Below are 23228 nucleotides of genomic sequence, written 5' to 3'. Positions count from 1 at the left end.
AGGACAGAGGGTGTCACTCCCTGTACATATTGTAAAGCCCTCCGAGGCAAATGTATTTTGTGACTTTGGGCTATACAAATAAAATCTGATTTAATTTGATTTGTTTTGATTCAGTGAGTAATCAACTGAAAGTAAGCGTGATGTCTTCGATGGACCATGTTGCACCACCTTTCATGCTTACAGTTTTTTCTCCAACACACTATGAGGGGGAGGGAGAGGAGGATTATTTAGTTATTCAGTATTCAGTTGGTTGCAATCTGCAGCTCCACAACTAGATGTTACTAAATCCTACACATTTGACCTTAATAAATAAACTCATAATAAATAACCCTTTAAAAAAACATACAGAAAAACATATTTATTTAGTCATAGATAATGTTTAAAGAAAAGCATCATCCATTGGGATCTCTTGTGGTACAAGGTTGTGCAGAATAAACATTTCCAGTGAATGTGGACTCCCACCGTGCAGATATTAAATCACCAAATAGCCTTCCATTCATCAAACATGATCAATAGCCACTGTGTGCCACTGGGTTGGGGTTTGGCCCTCATTGGAGAACAGAATTTTTCTTGATTGACTGATTCTTTATTGATTTTGGTTTTCACATAGTGTCCTCTGTTTTCCCCTCAGAAATAGATATATATCAATATATACTTGTAAGCCCACTTATAATTTGGATATAGCTTCATCTCTGACTCTGGCTTTCCCTCTTTCTTTCTTGATTGTCAATTCAGAGCAGTGTTTTTCTTTCCTCAGCATGGTGGCCCAGAGGATTCACACTTCTGTCCTTCAGCTGGATGAAAAAGGGGGGTCCAAGTGCTTTTCAGCCCTGCTGAAGTGCCCTTAAACAATAAATAAATCCCCATCAGCAACCAGGGATGCTGTTTGGTGTCTGATCCTGCACTCTCAACTCCTTTAAGTGGGGCAGGTGGATAGAGAATTGTCCCCATGGGGCATTAATATGAGATTACATCATATTGAAATAGAAGGAGGTGCTAATGTGACTTTAGGAAAGTTTTCAATCTTCCAGGCAGCACAGAATGAAAACTTTTATACCTACACACTGCAGACCTCAGCTAAGGCTTGTGTTGTTTAACAAGACAATCTTTAGGGGCAAACATCTCTGCTGTAATGGTTATCCTGTACATTTAAAAGAAACATGTAATTTGACTGAATCCTTGCACTTCATTGGACAATATAGATCTTTGTTGGTAAGATCTTATTTATGTGGCAAGGCAATTCTCAGACCAATGTTTCCATGCATATCTAATTAGAGACTAATGACAAAAGGCTGCTGACATAAGCCTTGTGATTTACTTTGTTTGGTCTGAAATAGATGACGAACTGTTGATGGATATGCTGTGGTACTGCACTCTCTCTCTCTTTACTAATGACATGAAGCTAACAGGTGAATGAAAGAGTCTTGAAAGATGTAGAAACTGTAAACAGAGATTAAAGCAACACAAGTCCAGCCATTGACCTAGATGCTGATTGCTGTCTCTTGAGTTAAATGAAGGTCTGACAAAAGAACCAACAGTCTGCAGAATCTCTAACGAGCTCACTCAGCACTGTTTATTGAGCGGTAAATGTGCGGGTGGGTGGGTGAAGGTTTAGTTCAGCATGTGTTTGTGCATTATGTGAAGCATCATTTATGTGTGTTCCTGCACTTGCACTTAACAGAAATCAAATCTGGTGTAAATGAGTGGCCAAAATATTAAGTGTCTGGAACAATGTTTTGCTGTAAGTTATATGTCAGGTGTAAGGTTATAAGTGGCAAAAGCCTTAAGATCTGTTTTTGTTGTATCAGCATTTTTTTTTTTTGCCTGGTCACACAATCTTACGTTTCAAGTGAACAGCTGTCTTTTCTATGTAATGAAATATTCGAATTGGCACATCTTCAACTAACGTATTGGCTCAGAGGACAAACTTTATCACCAGCAACATAGATTAACTAAGCACTTTGGCAAGACCATGACAATTTTAAGACTTTATTGGGGATTCCATACACTTAATCAAACTGAAAGAGGACACACATTTATCTGTATTATTTATTCTTTAATCACACATCACATTTCAATGACATGGTAATATAACTTAAACACCAGTAAGGAGTCAAACAATATCTGACAGCAGACAGATGTTCCTCATATCTCTGCCATATTGGGGTGTATTTCTGCAACAGTTTGGCACACTTCAGTGCAGTGAAGGGTACTTTCAGTCCAGTTCGGTAGTTGTCCTTTGTAGATATGAAGACAAAATTTCCTCAAACTATTGGGTGCTTTAAGGGGTTGTATTGGTGTATGTGTGTGTGAGCGGGTGCATTTTATCCATGTTCTATCTCACACAAAGATCATGTCTGTTTCACATCACATACACGAGTCATTGCAAGTGCTTTTTGTCTGGTTTAACCCTCGCAGGAGCCTTATTAGTGGGATTTGGCACAGGCAATGTTGCAGGTTAAGCTTTTTTACCCCACCAATATGGTACTACAAGCTTTTTGTGAACACCGAAAAGATTGTGCAGCTTCTACTGGCTTGTATGTGCTGATAAGAATGCTTTGCCCTGTCTTCTTTGTAGCTGATCATATGCGAGGACTTTCTGAGCTGGGCTGCTGGCTGGGAGGAATCTGACTTTGGAAGAGAGGCTGAAGAAATAAGCCCAAGGTGCCCACCACACACACTATCACAAAGATCCACAGGAACATACGATCCACCACCATAGCCACATACTTCCAGTCCTCTATCACCTGCAAATATATAGAAATCAGATTTAAATTAGTCAGTGTGCATGCTATTGTTGCAAACAAACAAAAAAAAACACACACAATGAACAAATGATCCTGCTTCAGTGTGTTGTCTGCAAACACTGTCATACACATGTAGAGCCACTAGGGGAAAGAGCATGTAACTGAGTGAATGAATGAGCTAGAGTGAGACTAATTTACTTTCTCTTTGTTTCCAAACAAACTGCAAAACCTTCATATTATATATATATATATAATATAACCTATAAATAACCTATAGTTATTGACCCTTTCACCCCGTTTTCAGTGCTGTCCTTGGGTGTTTTTTAAGCAAATCATTTCTCATTCCTGGTTCTCTCCCATTTGTATTGATTTATCTGAGAAAGCGATTGATTACTTAAAGTCTTTCCCTACAATTTTCTGGGTCACAGCCACTACTTTAGGTTAGTGGTATTCCTTCTTGCACCTAAAGGTCACCAAATATATAGTCACATCAACACATAAGAGTGTTTATCTCATATCTGTGGTAAGTAATTCTCCTAGGTTAGCATAAAGTTAGATAGATCCATCCAAATCCATTCACCACTACCTAAAATTAAATATAAAAATGTTAACACTGTTTTGTTTGTTTTTGAACAGACAGGTAAAAATGTCCATTTGTGGTTTTAATGACAGTGTCATGCACTATAGAATTTCTTTATGGACATCCTTGTACCAAAGTTTTGGTCTTTTTTTTTTCTTTTTTTTTTACCTTTTTCTTCTTGGCTTAAAACCTAGAACTCAAGTTATCCACAATGTAAGTTGAGCATTGATGGTTTGACACTCCTTAGCACTACACACATCCATATTTCACCCCTATGGAGTCACAAAAGTCTTTACACAACTGTATTCACATTTGTAGATGTACACTGCAAAACTGGAGTTTCTATTCCCTAGTCCCTGTCACAGACAAAAGAATGATATCAAACTTCTTATCTTACATATGTTTTACTAAAATCTTAAACTGTTTCTGTTTTAAATTCTGAAACATTTTGTGACACTACTCTGGATAGTAATAACCTAATAAGGACTTGACCATGTAAATACGGTTTTATGCATCACACTACAAAAATTGTTATGTATGATATTGCCTTTACCTTTACAAGGATATAACAATGATAATACAGTTTACTTTAAAGCAATGCTCATTGTTTACTCAAGTGTGCTGGTGAATGAATAATATGCTTTCAGTATATGTCTATGCATAAACTGTACTAACAAAATTTGTTCAGTATTAGATCTGATCAGAATGGTGCAGTAAATGTTACATTTTTTTGGTCAGTGATGAAAGAAACAAGGGGTGTAGGGTTAGATGTAAAACTGTTTAGATGTGATAATACATTTGGTCTAAATGTGTATACATACACTCTGATCGTCATCATCTCCCATCATGTGTTCAGCCACAAAGCGCACCCCGTTTACTGCCTCCTGGACATCAGCAGCCCAATCTGAGTTGCTCTTCTGCTGGAGGTCCTGGGTAGAAGTCAAACCACTGGGAAGGTAATCATTGGAGCCCCCCTTCCTGTTGGAGTGACTGTAGCTTAGTGGAGAAGCTACATTTTTGTGTCCTGGGGTGGAGAAAGCAGAGTCGGAGGATAGCAGTGCAGAAGATGACATGGTAATACCTGTTCTGGATGCAACTGGGTAGCCCAAGCCCAAAATGGCTCTCCTTGCCCTTAGACACCTCTGTTGACGAAGTCTCTGGCGTGCAGAGTTACTGTGTGGACGTCTCATGAAGAGTAAGGCAGGCAGTTTGACAAGAAATATCAGCTTGACCCAGGAAGGCATGGTGTGGGTGCTGGGAGAGCGGTGGTGCACGTTGAGCACACACACACTGGTGATGATGGAGAAGGTCACCAGCACCATGGTAAACATCAAGTACTTGCCAATCAGGGGCACATCCAGTGAAGTGGGAGGAACTATCTTTGAGATTAAAAGCAAGAACACAGTGAGAGCCAAGAGGACGGAGATGCAGAGGGTCATCTTCTCCCCACAGTCTGAAGGTAAGTAGAATACCAGAATGGCCAGAGAGGTGATCAAAACACAGGGAATAATGAGGTTTATGGTGTAGAAAAGGGGCTTCCTCTTGATGATAAAGTCATATGTGAGGTCCACATAAGTGGGATCCAGAGGGTTGACAGTCCGTCTGCCTGGCAGCGCCAAGATATCCCACTCGCCACTAGGAGTAAAATCATCCATGCTAGCCGCCTCAGACTTCAAGATCAGGTCGATCTCTGTGTGGTCATAAGTCCAAGAGCGGAACTTGAGGGTGCAGTTCTGTTGGTCGAAGGGAAAATGCTTTACCTCGATCTTACAGGCACTTTTGTAAATGGCTGGAGGAAGCCAGTTGATGCTGCCATTGAAAAGGACAATAACGTTGGTGAAGACTGTTACCTCATAGGTACCATCAGCACTATGAGGAAGAAAGACAAAAAAAGAGAACTTTAGTGAGGCTGTGAATTAATCTTTAAGGCTTGTGTTATCCACTTACAGCGAAAGCTACTCATACTTTAATTAATTCTCAAATGTCTGACTATGAGAGAGAATTTGTCATTGCTGCCTAAAAACACAGATTGAAAAAGATGGAAAAGAAAATACAATACTACAATCATTGCACATCTCTCTGTAGCATAACACTATGATATTCAAGTGATGCTTACTTGTTGTACAGGACAATATCTGGGAGCCAGACGTGCCTGGAGGGAATACGCAGCTTGTCTATACCTTCATACTCAGCAGGGTCCCATGATAACCTGTAATCCACCCAGTGCTGGAGAGACACAGAGAGCTGGTTGTCAAGTCTGACTTCTACACACTTTCTCAAGACCAGGTCATTTCCAATTACATGCTTCATTATCAGAGGAATATGATTGGAACACAATTATAGAGGCAGTTTGTTCCACGTTGAGAGAAGAAAAATGGATATGGTTTAATTCAAGTTCAGGGGAAAGGGCATTTAACAAGCTATAGGCTGACTGGGAGTATATGACTCTAATTATCACACTTACCTGAGTGAGCCAGAGATTTGTAGTCATGATCTGTTCTCTTTCATGCTGGAAATGTACAAATGAGGTGGAAATTACTTTCAAAATAATATACACCCTGGTTGCACAGCAGACATTTTTTACTTGTCAAAGAAAAGCACAGGTGGATTTAACAACAGTAATGGTGGTTCGGTTCTATTAAGCATCAGTGACAGTGGTCTGTTTAATCTCTATAAACAGATTCTGCATTATGAATGCAGAATCTGTAGACAATATTTTGCCACTTGAAGCATTCTGCTTTCCGTAGTCTGAGTAGTACTGGCCATTCATGTGAAGAGCAAAAATAGGCAGAAAGCATTGGCAATTACATCAGCTATCATCTGACAATGATTTAGCTTTTTATTAGTTTATCTTCAATCATATGCAGATATCTGTTTATTGCGATTGGCAGAAGTGTGTCTTTCTCATCGTTCTCATGTATCAAGTTGCTAATTAGACTACACAGGAAGTCTTGGCCCAGATATCTGTTATCTGTTATCTGGATAACTGCTGACTACACTGGAAATTCAGAAACATTGGCTATTGCTCCCAGAGGCTAAACTGTTGTCAGACAATAGCCAATGGGTTCCAAGATTGTGGTCTGTTACATAATTGTGTAGTCTAAACTAACTATAACCCTACTGACCTACATAATACTGATGGTGAAGCTGCTTGAAAGTTACTAATGATGCTGGGGACCAATAGAAGAAGGCAGCCTCTGTTAGTGTAAGTACACAACCAGGTTTTTCCACACAGTATGATTTACCACCTCAATTGGACAGTTTGAGCATCAAAAAAGCTACTTCTGACTCCCTCAGCTTTCATTGCAAAGTAGATGTAATACTAAATAACTTCAGCTGAACCTTCCTGTTTACTCTCATCTTTCTCTAGGCATCTAGCTTGAAGTGAGGTCAAAAATACCTGTATTCAAATCCTTCTCAGATTGCTTGTTAGCATGTTTGTTGCTGGTATTGTCATCACACTGCTATGACATACACTTCCAATAAAATGCTAATTACTCTAAAGGGTACAATGCCAACTCATAAAATGAAGCTTTGAATGAGTCTTGCTGCCTTGGTCTGCAGCTGGGAGGAGCCTCCACTGTAAATCAGAGGACAGCCTCTATCACTGTGGCTAAAACAGCTTTATGGACCCTTTTAATCCAATGTGCTGAAGTTTCAATCTGGACATGACAGAGGCAGAGATCACAGCTGACCAGATCCATCTTTTACTTCATCCATTCGTTTAGAGCTATGGCCTCTCTTCACTGGCTGCTTTGTAATTAACTGCTTTCTCAAAGCTTTGTGCCTCTTGCTCTGTCTTTTCTATCATCCTCTTTCTTTCACTCTGTCCTTCTTTTTCTGTTTCTCTCTTTGTCTACCCAGCACATATTCTCACCCACACACACGCACACACACAGACACACAAATAAGTACACACACATCTTCACAGTGGGAGTATTTGGTGCCTTACCACACTGATGAGCTGAGCCAAAGACACTTGCAGCTTTACTGTGACTCTCTCAGTCCTGTTGATGGCCGGGCGGATAAGCGGATTGTAGCGTTTCTCTCCCAGCAAAGAGTTCATGAGACGCTCCTCTGAGTCAGCACAGCTGCTACCTGGTGACAGTTTTAGTCAATGATTAAGTTTATGCACAGGTATCAGCTTTAAGACAAAAGCTTTAGAACATTTGACCTAGGGAAAAAAAGGAGGATACAGGGGTGTTAAGATATGGTTTTGGCAATACGTTTCTACATTCTACATATTCGTTTAGCATTCCTTACTGATTTTCAGTCCATTAGGACCAACAAGTATAGATTGGCTCTATATATTTGTATAACTGCTGAGTTAGTTGTTTAGGTCACTACATTCAGCTGTCAAACTGAACTATTTTTGAAATTTAGGATGGAGCTGTCTGGAAATCACTGGGTGAGATGTCATTTGCTAAATACAAACTACAGTGATTCATGGTCCAAACAATCCAGATTACTGTTGTTATGCTTTCTAGCCTCTGAGACCTGAGAACTTAAAAACAAGATCAGCTAGAGAATTTTGTTTTAGTGTACCAATGGTACTGCCAGACATAATGGAAATAATGGACAATTTAGCAAAATCCCAAATTACACTGAGTGTTCATGTTTGGCAACTGCAGTAGTGTTGAGTAAGATTAAAATCACACTGAAACAGAAGTAAAAGCATCTTTAGCACGTGTAATGCTTTTTAAAAAATGTTAAGGTTTTGACTCTTCTGTCTTCTGTACCCAATGTAGCCAATGGTTAAGTGTGGTCTAATATGATAGGTGGGGTTAGCTGGTTCCCTCCAAATCAGTTTTTATTGGATGTGTCTTTGTACACACCTTGGAGATGATTGACCTTTTTGACATATATTTTGCATGTAACAAGCAATAACAACACAGAATAACAACTTGGAAAATGTGTTTCTTATAAAGCCATTATTAAAGGTAGGATGAGTAGGATTTGTCGGGTTTGTTTTGTAAACCCAACATGCAAAATAGGGACCCCGCCCCTGCTTCAACCACACCATAACTTCTTCTTGGATGCATTCAAAGGATCTGGCATTCAATCGCTATACTTTTATAGAGTCCCGCCCGCACACTTTTCGTACTGTTATTGGCTGAGGGCTAACTAAGGAAGGAAACTAAGGAAATCCAGACCGGGTCCCTGCAGAAATATGCACCACCACACACTTCTAGGAGGTCATACGTGATGATTAAATTTTTGAGTTTATACATTGTTTTTGAGGAAATTTTGCTCATTCTGTCATTCACATGTAGTCACGGTCTATTACTTAAAGCTGGGAACTATTCAACTATGTTCACACACTTTCTCCCTCTTTACATAAAGGGTGCACTACATCCTGCTTAGGCACTGAACGGTGGCATGAAACTGGTCCAGTGTCATAGGGATACATCCATAGGGATACTGGGCTATATGTGGACAGGGATGGATCAGCTGCTAAACCTTTTGGATGTACTGTTGTATTCTTGGTATTTACAACACCTGCTTCTCTTCCACCATCCTCATATTCATACCTGATTTCTACAAAATGTTCCAACCACCAACTAGCAAACACATATTGTGAGATAGGGAAAGACTTTGTGTGTAACATTGTTCAGTTGTTTTTATCACCCTGTACAAAAACTTCCAATTGACAAAGCACAGATGTATCCTTCCTGCCTGTCTCTGCTAAAACTCTGAAAGCACTATGAAAAGAAAACATAGAGGCACCCCATGCCTGTAGTGGCCCAGGGTTTCCAGCTGTACTGTACTGTACAATAAAGGTTCAAAAAGCCCCAGAAAATCTCTAAAAAGAAACATAATCTGCAGCAACTGAGACTTTGGCACTGGAAGCATTCTGGTTTCTGTTTGTAGTTCGAGTAATATTGACCAGTCACAGTTTCGTTACAACAATACATGTGAAGAGCAAAACACTGGCTATTGTCTGAAGGCGATTCATCTTTTAATTCATGGGCATTCATATGCAGATATCTGTTTTAGACAGAATTACAGAAATGCGTCTTTCTTGCCATACTCATGTATCAAGTTTCAGTTGTCACTGTAGTTTTGGCTCAGATATGCGTTTTCCAGATATCTACTGGCTACGCTGGAATCCCCAAAACTGCCAATGGGTTCAAATATTGACACGAATGTGTCAAACTTTAGACAAAATGCAAGTGTAACTTTCCAAGTCTTAAGGGAAACAGCAGCTGTCGATGCAGGACACAAGGGAGAGCTGTGGTGTGAAAATTATATTGAAATGTTCTGAAGACCCCAAAGTCATTTCCCAATAAGTAATTACATTTGGGATGAGGAAAGATATTTCACAGCATATTAATAATTCTGCTTTTTGCCTAAAGCCAAACCACTGGATGTATCTTTTAAATGAGAATAAGCTACACTTACACCCCGCCTCCTTCCTTCAGTCCCTGATAAATGATGCCCACGTCAGGGGTGAAGACAAGCCTGATTGAAACTGATGATCAGTGCTTCTCATCTGCAGCAAAATGAATACATGTAGCACTACCTCTTCTATTTTCTTTACATACCGCTGGTTATTAATGCCCCCACATGGTTGGGAATAGCTGAGTTGACTTACTCATGAGAAACATGCCAATGAGGTGAGACTCTTACTGATGGGTCCACTGAAGAAGAATCGCTGCTGTTGTCAATATTCTGCAAAGTGATACTCATGGCTGTAGGACCTCAGAGATCCATCTCATGTGCCTTTTGTGAAGCTATGTAATGATGTTGTATATGATAAGTAAGAACCATCTCAGGCTTCCAACTCCAATGCTTTTCCTCTTGGTGAGTATCAAACTGTGTGTGTCATTATCGGCCTTGCAGACTCCTGGAGCTTTGCAGGGTGTGGCATACCAACGGTTGAGCCCCACAGGTCAGTGCATGCTGCCATGACTGTGCCTTTGTCAGTCATTTGGCTACAGTTCCCATCTAACACAGTCTGACCTCCACAGCAACATATGGTGTGTTGTCAAAGCCCTCGGAGACCAGAGTCAAACAAGGTCTACCTTCCCCAGAGGTGAGGGCCTCTGGTAAACCACCTAAACTTGTGATTACCTGCCGTGAACTGCCACTGGTTGGTGTATGTGTGTCTAGGTTTAATGTGGAAAATGAACAGCATCTCATAAGTGTTGTGTTGACATTACATTGATAGAGAGTGAGGTCAGGCGTGTTAATACAGTGCTAGTCAGCCGTTGTGGAGTTGATAAGGTCACACTCCACACAGAAAAACATTGTTCTGCTAAAATGTAATACTGTAATGTAATTGGAGACACAAGTTCATAATCAAGTGTTTAAATGAATCTAAACATGTGTGAGTGAGGTGTTATGAAGTATGAGCACAGATTTTTTTTTTCCTCTTATTGTACTTATTAGTGGCATAAAGGCCCTATCTACTGTACATCGTATTGTGTCATCACATGATCAAATACAGATTTGACATTGGACAACAACAATGTACAAGCAATCATCATTTCATAACTCTATAGGATAAAAATAAAGAAGAAAATAAGAAATGCTTCATTTGATAGAATCAGTTTTATAATTTATTTATAGGTTGTTGTTTTTTTGTAGAATAAACATAACTAACAAACAAATTTTGTTATATTCTGCCACTGACTATTTTACCAAAAAACATGACAGATTTTTTCTTTTTGATCTTTTTTTTTTTCTTTTCTTTTAATTTAACATGAGTTCTTTGAACACAATGGCAATCTAAATCAAGGGTCTGTCCACCCAACACATTGTTGAAGAGCCTGTTCTCTCTATGGCCCCATAGTATATTTAGATCCCTGGTAGATAGTCCACCTCTTAGTCATATGATAATCAATATTAACAAGATCAGGACATTATCAAATCTTCTTTTGTTGTTTTTTTCCACTTCCCCTTGATGTGGAGAAAAACGTAGAAGAAGAAGTAGAAAGCTTTGTCTGTGTGACACACATGAGAATTTACAACTGTCAAATTACTTTCATAGTGTAAACTTTGAGTGTGACTGATCTCTCATGTTGGTCATGTTAAATAATTATGTTGAAGAAGTTAAGAGGAGGGTGGTAGGGCACAAGGGTTTTCTGTAATTGTTAGAGTAATTTTATTGCTTTAAGATGTTGTGTACGCCTCACAATATATGTTGTAATGCCTACTAGTTGTAACCCTACACTCAATATCTCAGATCTTATGAGTGCTGCTTGTTAGTTTGGTGACTATATAGGCCACATTTGATAGCAAGACTGACTCATCAAATTACCTACGATGACATGTTGAAATACATTAGTATCATATCTCAGCTGAACTTGCAAAAATCTTTTTAATGTTATTCATGTATGTGTTTTTTATTTATATTAAAATGTATTTTTTTTTTTACATTCCTAAAGAATAATTATATCTTTATATATTTCTTTTTATATAACTGAGTGAAAACTTAGCTGCATTCCAAATGAAAAGCTGCGATTCTACTTTGGGACACTAAAAGAAAGACAAACACTTTTCAGCACAGAAACACTTTCACCCAAACACATTTGGAGCTGACGCACAGATAAAAGCACATGCTAGAGTCTAAATTACTAGTTGAAGTCGCCAAACGTAAAGAAAGACACACTTACAGTGAAGCAAAGAGAAAAAGTAAGCGAAGATGCAGAGAGCATGAGTCATTTTTTTCGGCAACATCTGATCCGCGGGAGCTGTCAGTGATGAAGCCTCGAAGCTGAGGTGTTCCTCTCGGACATACCGGACTCTGCGCGCTCACGGTTTGGACACAGCACTATGCTGATGCCTGAAAAAAGGATCCTAACGGGATCTGTTGCCTCATCGTGAGGTTCATTTACAACAATCCGCCCAATAAAATTCACCGAGTCTCCTCCTCTAGGCAAACGGGTCTTTACGCTGAGCCAACGCGCAACAGCCTGTCTTGGCGCGCTGCTCTCTCCGTCCTCCAGCAAGTCCTGCAGGTCCTGTGCTCGGTCTGTGGCCAACTACTGCATGTTTACACTAGCTCAGCAACTGTTTTAACTGGTAGATATTATGCTGTATGTACCACTGAACATGCTATGTTGTGTATTTTGCTCACTGAAAGGAGAAAGGGGTTGTATTAATTTCTTAGCATGGTGAGGACACACCCAAATGTAATATTATGGAATCAGCATCAAAAAAAGTTAGACAAAGGGCCTACTCAGAATTAATACACACATCCCAAGAATACATTTTCAAAATATCACATTACATACATATAGGTTTTTATGTAATTGTCTTAGCAAAAGAGTGTTGTCCTCGCAGCTTTTCTCATTATCCTCAATAATCTGAGAGAACCCTGAGCACAGATGTTGATATACACATGTTGGCCTACTTCTCTTCCCAACAGCAAACATTAGACTGACTTTTCTAGTGACATTTGCTGACTTCACACTGCTCTGGCGACTGTGCTCAGGAGGAGCAGACAATAAATTATTCTCTGGTCCTGGATGTGAGATTTAGTGAGGTGAGGTCCGGTCAGATCAGGAGCAGTGCAATCTTAGCGCAGCAGATTTACAGTCGCCACGCTGCTTAAAGCCTCATTATAATGGTCAGTAAAGGAACTGTATCAGGCAGGAGGGGCAGTCCCAAGGACTCGCCTGGGGTTATAAATCTGAACTCCAAAGACTTCTATTGTGGATCATTGAGAGCAGATCAATTGGGGGCTGATTAGGTTTTGACCCTATTTTATCAACTCAAATGGGACAGGGCAATGGACTGTACAGTTTATGCATTTGTTTACAAATATTGTTCATACAGAAACCACAAATGTGACACATTCAATGCAACATTGTACTTTAAAATCCAGATTCAGACAGTTTTAGAGTCAGCAGCTTTTTTATTAATTTCTGTAGGATACAGCTGTATATTTCAGATACCTGTTGGAGTATAGAACATTATATCATTGCTTTTCTTTCACTTTTAAGTTATCTAATGGTTGTGTGTTATTCAGGGCAGACTTTTCAACTCATTCTAAACGTATAACTTATTCCATAGAGTAGTGGCACTATTCTGACGCCGTAGAAATGAGCCAGAGATTTAAAGAAATTGAAAAATTCAGAATATGCAAATGTTTTTGTGTCTGCTTCACTGTAAAGTTCTTTGTCAGTGTATGTACACTAAAGGTTTCAAGTTTTCACAGGACATCACATTTGCATGTTGGACCCCAACTGGCATCCAAACTAGTTAGCCAGCTGATCTCTGAGACTGCACAAACATCAAATCACTTCCTGCTAATCTAAATAGCTAATTCAGTGTAATAATTTAATAATTACTAGGTGATAGCATTCAGAATATACACCCAAATAATCTGAATCACTACTATTATTATTTGTTTTTATTTATTATGTGTTTTCATCGCAAACCACTTTGTAACTTCATTTTGGAAAGTGCTACATAAATAAAGTTATTCTTAGTATTATTATCACTTAATGCTTTAAAAAACTGTAAAGTTTCTACTTGAAATAAATAGGCTGTAATATGCAAAAAAAAATAGTGGGATGGTCCTTTAAGGATTGCATAAATAATTATAAATAAACTGTAAATCTGTCTTGGTGAAATTGCTCTGCTATGGCCTGACTTCACCTCAGTGTATTTGTAATCAGAAAAGAAAAGTGGCAAGGAAATGGAAATGATTTATGTTTCCTTTGAAACCTCAGAAGCTGCAATAAATGTATTTATTGAATGTCTATATCTATGTGTTTTATGTGTCATATTATATTATCCCATGTTTTTCATTAATACAAATCAAAGTGCAAAAGGGCTTGAAATACACCGTCAGCTCTAAAGTTTTGACCAGATTCAACCTGAGATATGATCCTATGAGCGCCAGCCTTGACAGTCTGCTTTGAATATATATAATTAACTGCAGTACAGTCATGAGTGGTGAAACATGAGACTGAGACTGCTCAGAAATGAACCATGTGCCAGTTCATTTCGTAAATGGCCGCCTGCTTCATCATACATTCTGTTAAATACTCGGTATCTGCAATATGAGTTCTGACTGGAGAGCAAGAAGGTTGTTGGGACTTTGGATTAAAGCCAATAATCACTCACTAATATCTGAGTGGATAGATGCATAAATATTTCATTAATTACAAAATGTGTGTGTGGGTGTGTGTGTGTGTATCTATATATATATATATATCTATCTATCTATCTATCTATCTATCTATCTATCTATATATATATATATATATATATATATATATGTCAAAAAAGACTGACTAGATCAGTTGTGCTTCATCCCAAGATAAATACAGGTTAGGTAAAAAATTACTTTTGGGGATTTGTTTGATGACAAGCTTGATGCTATAAACAGATTTATATGTTTAAATTGCCCAATCTCAAGTTTCTCCCCTCACTGATGTTTTCTAAATGGTTGTATATGTTCATACATACACGTTACATTTTATGGTAAGCAGGCACACCAACTATTCAAGTGAAATGTTGGCAGCTCTCTTTTATTAACTCCAGCAATAAGGCCCTGGGGAAACATTCTCTTTTGCCCTTGTGAATCATGACATGGAAGCTTTCCTTTTTCATCAGCAAGGTGCAACATTTTAAAGGTTTGAGTGCCAGTAAGTAAAAGCCCAGCCACAAAAAGCAAAGCTTCATCGCCACACAATTTACACCCTTAGCACTTTAATGCCTTTAATCTAAAAATATATGAGCCATTTTTGGTTATATTTTTCTTTTCTCAACCATTCAAGAGTGTCATGGCTCAACTGATTGCAATGTCAGTCTGTCTGTTTTTTGGCCCACATTAATATATCTCAGCAATAGATGAATTACCATGAAGTACAGTATGTCCTCTGCATGATGGATTGAAATCAATTTGGACTCTTTATTTAACTCTGATATTGGGTCTAAATTTGAATTTGACTAAATAACTCTCAAACAAATGCCATTCCCATTATCTTCTGCTTGATTTTGTAATTAGTGATAATTAGCCAATCTTAGCATACTAACATATCAGATGGTGAGCATGTTAAACATGCTAGCATTGCATCTTAAAACACAAGAAGAAAAAATTTGTCCTACCTTATTAGTTACCTAATTGGCAGATTTCTCTGTATATAGTTACACAATGACTGCAATACATTTCAGTCATGAATATAGCCTTCAGTAGTCTCTAGTTTGAAAATATTTTTTGTAGTGCTCTTATCCGAGGGCACTTATAATAAGTGAAACAGTAGAATGAAATTCAACAATATTTTATATTCAGTAATATGGCAAGCAGCCAACAAGCAAGCAAGTTCAAAGATCACAGCATCATCTGAAGTGTGTGTTAAACAGATGTCTGAGCTGGTGTGCTTGTATGTCTGCAGAGGCCTTGTTGTTTTGTTCTTGATGTGAAGTGTTCTGTTATCAGCCTAAACAGCCATTTGTTCACGTCCCTGAATCATTTTAATCAAGTTCACTCTAGTGGGAAGCTTGTCTTGACTCGCAGTGCAAATAATAGAAACAGGAAACAGCTCAGATGATCCAAACATATCTGAAAGACTGAAAACTTCTCAGTGCTTTACATTTTAGAAGAGTTAAATGGAGTTAAATTTAAAAAAGAAAGAAAGCTGTTCACAGTACTAAAGTGTTCATTGGTAATCCTTGGTGGTCATGATTCATACAGCTTAAGAGTGTCATTATCATCAGCCTGGTGTGATGTCACACCAAATAGTCTGCATTGGCATTAGGAAAAGAGAGTCCAAAGGCCTCTGAACTCTCAGTTTGGCTCCATATAAAAGCCTGGTTCTCTTTTTTATATTAACTTATGTGTTATACAGAAGATACACATTTAAAACTTTGTCTGAATGAAATTAAATATCCTCCACAGAGGATAATAATGAAACAAAATGAAGAGGAAAAAGTGAATTACACCTCGAAATGTAATTTTAAATCACATATAAAGTCTGAAATGGTTGACTTCTGTTTGGGGTGGTATAAACTGCAGGAACAACATGACAGTTTGAGTTTGGAACATGTTAATGCGCTGACATGCAGTTAGTGTATGTGTGTAAGAGATTTCTCGTGCCAGGGAAGCGTGATGGAAGAGAAATGGCTAATCAAAGAATTGCTGCTGTTGCAGTACCATGTTGCACCACTGCAATCCCACTCTGTGAGGGATATATATCAAGCAGGCAGTTCATTACCTGGAGTGCTTGGCTCCTGTACCAGAGTCGCAGCCTCATGTGAAGTTATCGATCGCGCACCATCCATTGCCTACAGGGCGATCAACCCATCTCATTGGTTCCCGTGGGATATTTTTGCACAGACTTTTGCACAGATGCAGAAATGTATGCAGAAATATGAAAGTATATGTGTGTTGATTGTTTCATGTAATCATGTTTCTTTTGACGACTGCTCCCCACAAGAACCTTAGGTTTAACATGTATAGAGTAAAATTCACAAGTTCACATATTTTGGGTGCATATTGAACTTGGATATAATTTTATGTAACAGACAGGCCTTTAAAGCATACATAAGTACGCATACTGTAGTTTTGGCCTAGAGTACTTGAGTATTTCCATTAAATTGTACTATGTACATTATACCAGTCCACTCCATTTTAAAATTAAATATTGTACTTTTCTGTATAATTATTACTTAAATTGTAGATTAAGATACATACAACATACATTTATTGAGTAATTATAATTAGAGCCACCTCAACCCCACACTTACATGTTCGATGCAAGTATGGGGTATTTTTACATCGTGGTATTTCCTCTTTTATCTCCAGGATCTGGATACATCTTTCACCACTGGTCAGAAATGAGGGACAGTGCTTCAGCAGGGATCCAAACATGGTGCTCTGAGCTTTAACACAGAGTTAAAGCCCATGACTGGAACTGTTCATTAGTGGTTACTGGCAAGCATCCGAGGTTAAGCACTTCCACTTGGCAAAAAGGCATTATGTCCTGACCACAAAAATAATTACTTATTGTTCATTGATTTATATTTCTGCAAGCAAATCATTTAATGGGCTGTTTTTTTTTCAAAGGCGGTGTGGTGGGACATAAAAAGAACTGATATTATGTGTATGTACTACATGTACATACATCCACACTGCATTTGGAATATTACAGAAGGATGGACTATGTTATTGAGGAACAGTTGGGGAACATTTTGGCACTTGTTAGCTACTTTTAGCTTTTTTTTTTTTTTACTCAAGAAATAGAAATAGAAACAGAATAGAAACAGAAATTGTAAGAGAGAGCAATAGAAAACTGCAATCATCAGCCAGTGGGAGGTTTTATCTTAGCAGTCCATATCTGTTGAGTCAGACTATGTGGTCAGTAATGGATTGTCTCTGGAGAAGACAGATTAGCCTGTTCATTAATATATTCAGCTTCTCAGTGATAGACAGGAAGGTGAGACCGCTCCCAAGTGTAGTGTCCAATATGTCATACAGCAAGAGTGAGGAAGATAAATGGTTTTATATGACACCTGCAGATAGAGCAGGACTTAAAGTCACCTCCTGAATCTACTCTGTGGTGCCATTTTTTACAGCTCAGGGAGGGGGCATTAAACCACACCTGTCTTGAGGGACACCCCACAAATCCTCAAGGGATTAATTGGTCCTGGCTATCCCTGATCTCTTCTTACCCAGAAGAAGAGTGATTTAGAGGTGGCCTTCTTGTAATGTCCACAGTCAAGGTGCTTGTGTGGTTTTAACCATCAAAGCCTTCAACAAAGTGGATCAAAAGTTGAAAGGCTGGCTTACCAAACTGCACGTCAAAGATTAGGAAGAGGCTGACAGACCAGAATGTGGAATAAAGAGCTGTCATACTTTACTGGTTATTGTACTGAAATAAAGTACAGCTTTTTAAATGGAGGTCTGGAGGCAGAATAAATAAAAGCAATTTGAAAAAGAAGGCACAGCAACATGCGTTTGTGTATGTGCTGGGGTATTTTTGTCTGAATGCATAAGTTTCTCTGTGTCATTTAAATGACATAACACCACTGTGTTAACAGAACTGTAAAGTTGATCCCATTTGTCACTGTGAGGTCTCTTACATAGGCACTATTTACTGACATGAATCCCCACAATCACAGCTGACTGGAATCAATTCTTTCTGCCCTAGATGAGATCTTAATGTGCTTAGAAAGGTGTGTCTAAGAGCTCCTAGACAAGAGCCTGATCGAAGCAAAGCCATGAAAACTGTGACTATCTGTAAATCTTTTCTTTCTGCTTCTATGGTCACAACAAGGAAGAGTTAGATGTTGGTAACAAAACAAATGCTCGGAGAGACACAGAAAAAAGGAAGCAGACAGTAAAAAGGAAAATTAGTAAACAAATAAACATGAATGTAGAAAGCTTGGTAGGTGCATATATAGATTGGGTTGCTAAAGAACCTGGATCATCACTGCATAACCTCAGCTGTCTTTGACTGCCTCATAAAATCCAAATGATTTAAAGTCCTTACTGTCAATATTCTCAGACGTCGTTTAAGAGCAGATCATGGCAAGAGAAAGCGTCTGACACCTTGAGACAGGATGCTTTCATAATTATGCAATAAGGACGAAAAAACATTGGATCTTTTGTTTTAGTATTTGCCCATATTAGACAGACAGAGACACAAAAATGCTTGTCAATTTTGGTGAGATGCTGATTGATGATGCAGATTCAGAATATTGACTTCGTTTCCTGAAGCCTCACACACAAAAATTGACAAAAGTATTAAAAAACCTTCACCTCAAATTGTAGAGGTAGTTTATGTCTTTAACCAATTACCATTATTGGTGAACAGTAAATATTAAATACTCCACTAAAGAAAAATAAAATAGAATATTTTTACAAAAAATGAAAGAGACCATTTATCTTTTCTGCATTTTTTTAATGATAAAATTGTATTACCTGGCTCTCTAAAGGTGCATACAATTCCATCATGGAAGATGTTTGTCTTGAATTCCAGTAATGCACTAGAAACATTTTGTTTATTCTGTTCATTTTGGAAATCAAATTTCCTCTGTCTGCCTTGCATTAAAATTCCCAGTGTTACAGTCAATCCTCTGCACTCATTTGTGTTAAACAGGAAAAACAGGAGACATCGGTTCTGGCTCAACATAATTGTGATGGAGTAGGACTGACAGCACAACTCTGCTGTTATTGGACCTTGGAAGCTGAACTCCTCTCCTGGGGCTCATAGCGGGGTCAGAGCTGTGCAGAGCCAGTCAATGTCCATCAATGCTGGACATGGAAATGACCCGCTTGGGCCTCACCTGGAGTGTTGCAGATGGGTAATGCAACACTATGAGGGTGGTCCCAGTTGGAGGATACATCTTTAATAGTGCAAAATATAATCTTCTGTTGGATGAGGTTGGAAACTCATCCATTGGTCAGAAGAGAGTAAATGACTTGAGTCTTACTGATAGAAAGATGCAACCCTAAAACATCACACTCACCAAAATAAAGTGTGGAAGTAATTTGGAGTACATGGAAACTTCATTACAGAATAAACAGTTGTGTGATTGATGTTACTGACCTGTATGTGGCTGCAGCTTTCATGACACAACTATATCCTCTTAGTCATCTCAGTGGATACAATATCTTGGGTTAATGATGTCTGTGCATTTGGCCAGGATTATGTCTCTGTGATTCAATTCTGTGTACGTGTAACCATCAGACCAACTCTCCAGGGAGAGGGAAGGCAAGGATGAAGAAGCCTTTCTGTCATCCATGGACCCAAGAGACCACAGAGCCCCTCATCATTGTGGAGAGCTCATCCTGGGGGGTTGGGTTCAGATGGTGAAGTGACTGATTGCTGTGTGTCTGTCTGGACTGGCTGCTAATGATGCAGGGCAGAGATAATCAACTAACCACAGGCAGCGTGCCTGGTAGTTATTCCAAAATAAGTGAAACAGATTGGATGTGAAACTGCATTTCCCACATGGAAATCCGACCATCCATCAATTAGCTAGAAAGCAAATACCCTGAGGCTAAAGTGGATAGTTTGTTACTGGTAGAGCAATTCTAAAGTTTATCCACAAAGATTATGTCTGTCTTGCATATCACACCAGATACTGTGATCTTGAATTGTGGTCATTGAATAATTTTAGCAAAAGATGAGATGGAGAAACAGGTCTATAAATGATGCATGCAACCCGGGCAGTCGGCAACAAGTAAATATTGGTGCAATCCCCACCCACCCATCCAGGAAGCCCAGCATCATTAAAAATGTAATACCAGAGTAATAAACGACATGACTTCCTTAGATTTCATGAAAATTACTTTTTTTAACACCTGCCATTTTGCACAAACATTATTTGCAAATTCTACCATATACGTTGACTTTTTTACAAAGTAAATGCTATTTTTTGGCTCTGGGCAGTTGCCAGGCAACCAGAAGGGGAAAATAGTAGTTTTGAATTTAAAATGTTAATTAGTACATTTTAGTGGTGTTAGTAAGCATATTTTGTTACCATTTCATAGCTATTTCCTCCGTTTCCAGACTTCGTGCTAAGCTAAGCTAGAGTTTAATAATCTTCTTAACTAACTCCTCTCCAAAAAGAGAATAAGCATACTTCTTAAAATATCAAGTTATTCTTTTAAATGTGTTTAAATTGTTAAATGTTTGCACACTTTGCTTTTTTATTTTATGCTGTGTTAAACAAGTAACATTGGATACAGCAGTGTTGGATTACCATAATATCGACAAAAACACACTTGAGAGATGGATACATTCACTACAAGTTAAGATAACATGCTGATGGTGGCAAGAAAAGAAATTGTCTTATGCCCTTGAGTGTTAATTAGACATTTGAGACATCTAATGTAATTTCAGGATGATTTATTTCTTCAAGGTGGCATTTTATTGCGTTTTTCCCTTTTGTTTGTCTAACATAAAGACATTTGTTGAAAGAAACCTAAATGATTTATTAGATTTAAATCTTCCTGCTATAAAATATGACTTATGACTTTTCATCCTCAGCGTAACCATCAAGGTATGTAATGGTATGAATAAAAGAGCCTTTTCTTGGCATTAGACCAGAGAGTGAGGTTTGGGCAATGTCCTTGACTTGATTATATGCATGTTATAGTCCCAGAATTGCATAACTTCACAGGACTGCTAATCTTAAAATGAATTATGTCCCTGATCTTTTACAGCATGGTAGCTGTTGAGGAGGTCATTCAATAGAAAAGTACACAGCCTCACAGCCTCAGGCTAACAAGAACCATAGCACACTCGTTATAGGCTAATAGGGTGGAAATGTACATCAAGATCTTTGCAAAAATGGCTCAATGTGTTATTCTAAAATTCTGCTCTACTTTACTGTAGAGAGCGATTCGACCTGTCCGAAAAGTGTGTCTTGTCAGGTCAGACTACATCTAATCTCGCTGGCTATTGGCCTGGTGAGTTCTACAGAGAGGTTACTGACTGGTCCACAGGTAGAGGTAAATTGGATGTGTCACAGCTCACAGGATTCCAGATGGTATGTTGCTCCCCTTGAGACCCTCTCCTTCTTGAAGTCTCCACTGCGATCAGAATCATTGGTGGAAAATGTTATCTGCCACATACAGCTTCTCAGCACAGCCACCATATGTCTCCACCTTCTCTCATTATATGATAGTCCTCCCTATTCTCCACACCCACCTATACTCACAGGACAAGACAGGCAGACAGGTGGAAAACAATCTTAGAAACTTTCCAGGTTGTCTTGCTACTTAGTCATGAGTCTCCTGTGAAAGAAAGTGAAAGTATCAAGCAACCTGTCTCATGAGGTAGGATTTGTTTGGATAGTTTTTATTATAACAAAATGTTATACAGTTAAATGTGTTGGAAACATGTCCTTAAAAGAGTAGGGAGAGCAGCACATGGGGTGAGAAGGATGTTGGGATGGTGGAAGGAGTACACATTCACAAATCAGAGTACATATAGCACAACCTTCCACACAAATTTGCAAATAGTATTGCCATAATAATACCTCCATACCCAAGGTGAGACACTGTGAGTCACAACTCACTGAAATGCACATAAAGGGCTTGGTACATTGTACAAACCAAGGAAGTCCTGGAGTCACAAACATTGTCAGCTGTCAGAAAGGATGATTTAGAAATGTTAGAAAATCCGACTTGCCCTTTGTTTGCAGGATTGAAGTCTTAAAGGCGATCTAGATTAAAAACTATAAACTTCACTACTGGCTTCATTTCACAATGTCAGATGTTTTCTTGGACATACTGTACACTCACTCTAATGCAGCACAAATGAACAGTGTCTTGAGTTTGCAACTTTTGGTGCCAGCTATGTTCTGAGCAGTCGAGTACAGTAGGTTTATGCTTAACTGTCAGCACCTCAATCATATCTTCTGGCCTGGAATGCGTAAGTCTAGTCTCTGCTTGCATATGCCTTACATTTCAGGCCCATTGCCAAGGGCCAGGCACGTTATGATTTAGATAATATTTGCCCTCTTAGCTAATTGATTTAAGCTGGGCCTCTTTCCCCCATTGTCAGCCTGTCAGGGTCTCTTTCTGGTTCTGTAAACTGTATTAGCATTAGGATGCATAGATTGGCAACGGTGCACTCATTTACAAGGCCACATCCACCGGCCCATTTTGCTTTTTGCCAGAGCAGCAGTGCCCCAGAAAGTAAATAGACTTTGGCTTAAATGTGATTAGGTTGCAGTTTACTTGGTTAGGCCACATGAGGAACAACAGATCCCACTGAACAGTGATGCCCCCCAGATAACCTTTATTTAATTAGATTGGCACAACACAGTCCATTTATCCATTACACTGTAAAACTTATGAAATATACATGACAAAATATAAGGACTGCTATCAAACAATCTTTCTTTGCATCCTTTCATGCTTTGATGTTGCTCTTTGACAAGATCTACTTAACCTCCCTCAATCTGCATCTTTTCTCTATATATCAATA

At 38.7% G+C, this 23228-nt stretch overlaps 1 protein-coding gene across 1 annotated transcript; it reads right to left on the bottom strand.

Moving 5' to 3' along the window:
• Positions 1–1605: 1605 nt before the first annotated feature.
• Positions 1606–12303, bottom strand: chrnb4 (cholinergic receptor, nicotinic, beta 4 (neuronal)). Its single transcript, XM_027281084.1, has 6 exons — positions 11946–12303; positions 7280–7425; positions 5792–5836; positions 5444–5553; positions 4149–5196; positions 1606–2747 (listed from the first exon to the last, which is right to left on the bottom strand). The coding sequence occupies exons 1-6, from the start codon at positions 12007–12009 to the stop codon at positions 2583–2585; spliced, it is 1578 nt and encodes a 525-aa protein (XP_027136885.1). The 5' UTR covers positions 12010–12303; the 3' UTR covers positions 1606–2582.
• Positions 12304–23228: the final 10925 nt, after the last annotated feature.

Source organism: Larimichthys crocea, chromosome VIII (genome assembly GCF_000972845.2).
Source record: "Larimichthys crocea isolate SSNF chromosome VIII, L_crocea_2.0, whole genome shotgun sequence".
Lineage (NCBI taxonomy): Eukaryota > Metazoa > Chordata > Actinopteri > Sciaenidae > Larimichthys > Larimichthys crocea.
The sequence above is the reverse complement of the archived record's forward strand: the minus strand, read 5'-3'. Positions and strand labels throughout refer to the sequence as shown.